Genomic DNA, 2,500 nt, shown 5'->3' with positions numbered 1-2,500 from the left:
TCATTTTTTCAACTTTTTGGCGAAAGTTTCTTTTATTTTTTTTTTGTTTTTCAAGATTGACCTCTTCTAATGTAAAATTTTTGCCGAATACCAGCGTTGAAGAGAATTTGGGAGTAGAGAAATAAATTCCTTGGTAAAGTTTTAATCTGGGATTAGCATTAATCGGCTTTCGAACAACAGGGCCCAGGTTCTCGACTATTCTTGGTTTTCACATGACATCACGGCCGCCATGTTGGAGCCCCTAAACAAAGAAACGGCGGCCATGTTGGTGCCCCGACCAAATCCTCCGGGAATTTAATTCTATTATTGTGCAAAAGTTTTCTTTTGTTTTCGTTGAAAAACAAAGCTGTTGATCACGTGAGTGAAAGCCAACAATTCTAATCGCGTTTTATCTTTTCCTTTTAAGGAACCGCATCCGTATGTACCCAGCTTTTGTCAACTGTACCACAATTGACTGGTTTAGCGAGTGGCCTCAGGATGCGCTATTGGAAGTTGCTGAAAAGTACTTAGAAAGCATGGAACTTGGTGATGACGACGTAAGACCAATGTTTTTATCACGAAGACCTTTATCCTTTTTCTCATCAAAAATCGTCATTTTCTTGTAAAGAACCAATATCCTAAGGAATCTTGGAGCTGGAAGAATTTATCAATTTACATCCAAGGAGGGTCACCTGCTATCTAAAAGACCAGGGGCCCTTTTCTCGATGGTGCCGAAACTTTACCGGCCATTTTTCGGGTGTCACAATTCCCTTTGTATCTCAAGAACAGACAGGATTTAACTCGTCAAATTTCAGAGTCGTTTTGCTTTTTGCTTCCTTGAAACAAGCGGTTTCCCGTTTCACAAATGGCTTTTCGGGCCTGGGGGCCGTTTCTCGAAAGTCCCGAAACTTTACCGGCCATTTTTCGGGTGTCACAATTCCCTTTGTATCTCAAGAACGGAGAGCATTTAATTCGTTAATTTTTTACCTTGAAAACATGCATGTTAAAAGATCAGGTCCCCAAAACAAGCGGTTGGCAATTATGGCTTTTCAGGCCCGAAAAGTTTTCGGGACTTTCGAGAAACGGGTCACTGAAAGGCTTTCGGGACTTTCGAGAAACGGGCCCCAGGTCCTAGTTGTTGGAAGGATGGATAGCGCTATCCACTGGATAACTCAATTGGTTTTGCTAGTGTTTATCCCGTTCAGTACGCTAACCAAGCCAATATGCAGTTTAAGATTTGACTCTAACAATCAAATGTAATAACAATAGAAATGAACGTTTGTTGTGGAAATAATCTTTTTCTTACCGCGTTACAGACCAAAGGCAACGTGGCCAAGATTTTTGTAACGGTTCACAGATCGGTGGTTGATACAAGCAAACGAATGTTATTGGAGGTCAAGCGTCATAACTATGTCACATCTACCAACTACCTGGAGCTTGTGTCCGGATATAAATATATAATACACGGGACACTTTTAGCGGTAAATTACCCTTTTGCCACGGGAAACTGCATTTAGTACGTGTGACCTACGTCTTTCAAGTTAAATTTCTCGTGATAAATTTCCATGGATACATAAAAAAGGTCAGACGAAACGCCCATGACATTTAACGTGGTAAGTTGGAAGGGTGTTTTGATGCCCGAGGTGCAAGAGCCAACCGCGATGTTGATGAAGTTGTGATTAAATTTCCCGCCAATGAATTTTATGAGATTTCTTTTTTCCTCGGTAATCTTCGTAATTTGTGACAGCTGGTTAACACGGTATACTAAAACCCAGGTGCGAAGCACCGCGGGATATTACCATGGGAAATGGCATTTACCATTGTGTGTGTAACCGCACCTAATATCTTTAACGAAAGCAGGACTTGAACCCGTGTTGTAAGTTCGGCACACTTATGTCCAGAAATGCAGGCCCAGTTTTGACATCCAACACGAAGTTCACCCTCAAGTGAACTGAGTGCAAGCCTTTGCTTCCTATTTCTAGAAATGGGGTTAGTGTAAGGGTTAGCATCGCGGTTGGCTCTTGTACCTCGTCACAAAGTGTCCCGCTCTTTATGTCTCACAAAACTGTTACTATTTTTTAAGGATTAGGGTTAGGGGGAACACTTTGTGATGTCTACTGTGATGTACCATGAATCTCATTATTTGGGGTATTGGACAACCCTCTTCAAATGGGGAAACGTTTTGTTTTCAATTGGTTAGGGCAAAGAATCTCACCCATAAATAATTTTCACAATGACAAACAGAAACCCAAAATTACTTTGTGCTCCTCATTTTAATTCTCCACTACTTGACACATTCAATAACTGAACTAAAGTACTTTTCTTTAACGAATGTAACTTACCCATCACAGGTTGACTATCATGGTTTGATGCTAGAGCGGTTCTCAATTGAGTGTCGAGAGTAATTAGCGAATCATCGGCTTTGGTTTTGCACTACTTCACTCAGTGATTGATTCAAAGTTCTCGCGCCACTTTTTTAACCAATCAGAAGTGATACCAAAACTAATCATGGCTCGCGCGC

General features: G+C 41.1%; 1 protein-coding gene across 1 annotated transcript in view; it reads left to right on the top strand.

Annotated features, from left to right (window-relative positions):
• Positions 1 to 2,500, top strand: part of LOC137987874 (dynein axonemal heavy chain 2-like) — an 8,764-nt gene that overhangs the window by 2,997 nt on the left and 3,267 nt on the right. The window contains exons 3-4 of the mRNA XM_068833963.1: positions 407 to 536; positions 1,296 to 1,460. Coding sequence (XP_068690064.1) covers positions 407 to 536; positions 1,296 to 1,460 — 295 coding nt within the window. The remainder of the gene's footprint in view (positions 1 to 406; positions 537 to 1,295; positions 1,461 to 2,500) is intronic.

This window comes from Montipora foliosa, unplaced genomic scaffold (genome assembly GCF_036669935.1).
Source record: "Montipora foliosa isolate CH-2021 unplaced genomic scaffold, ASM3666993v2 scaffold_393, whole genome shotgun sequence".
NCBI lineage: Eukaryota > Metazoa > Cnidaria > Anthozoa > Scleractinia > Acroporidae > Montipora > Montipora foliosa.
This window is presented reverse-complemented; position numbering and strand designations above follow the sequence as displayed.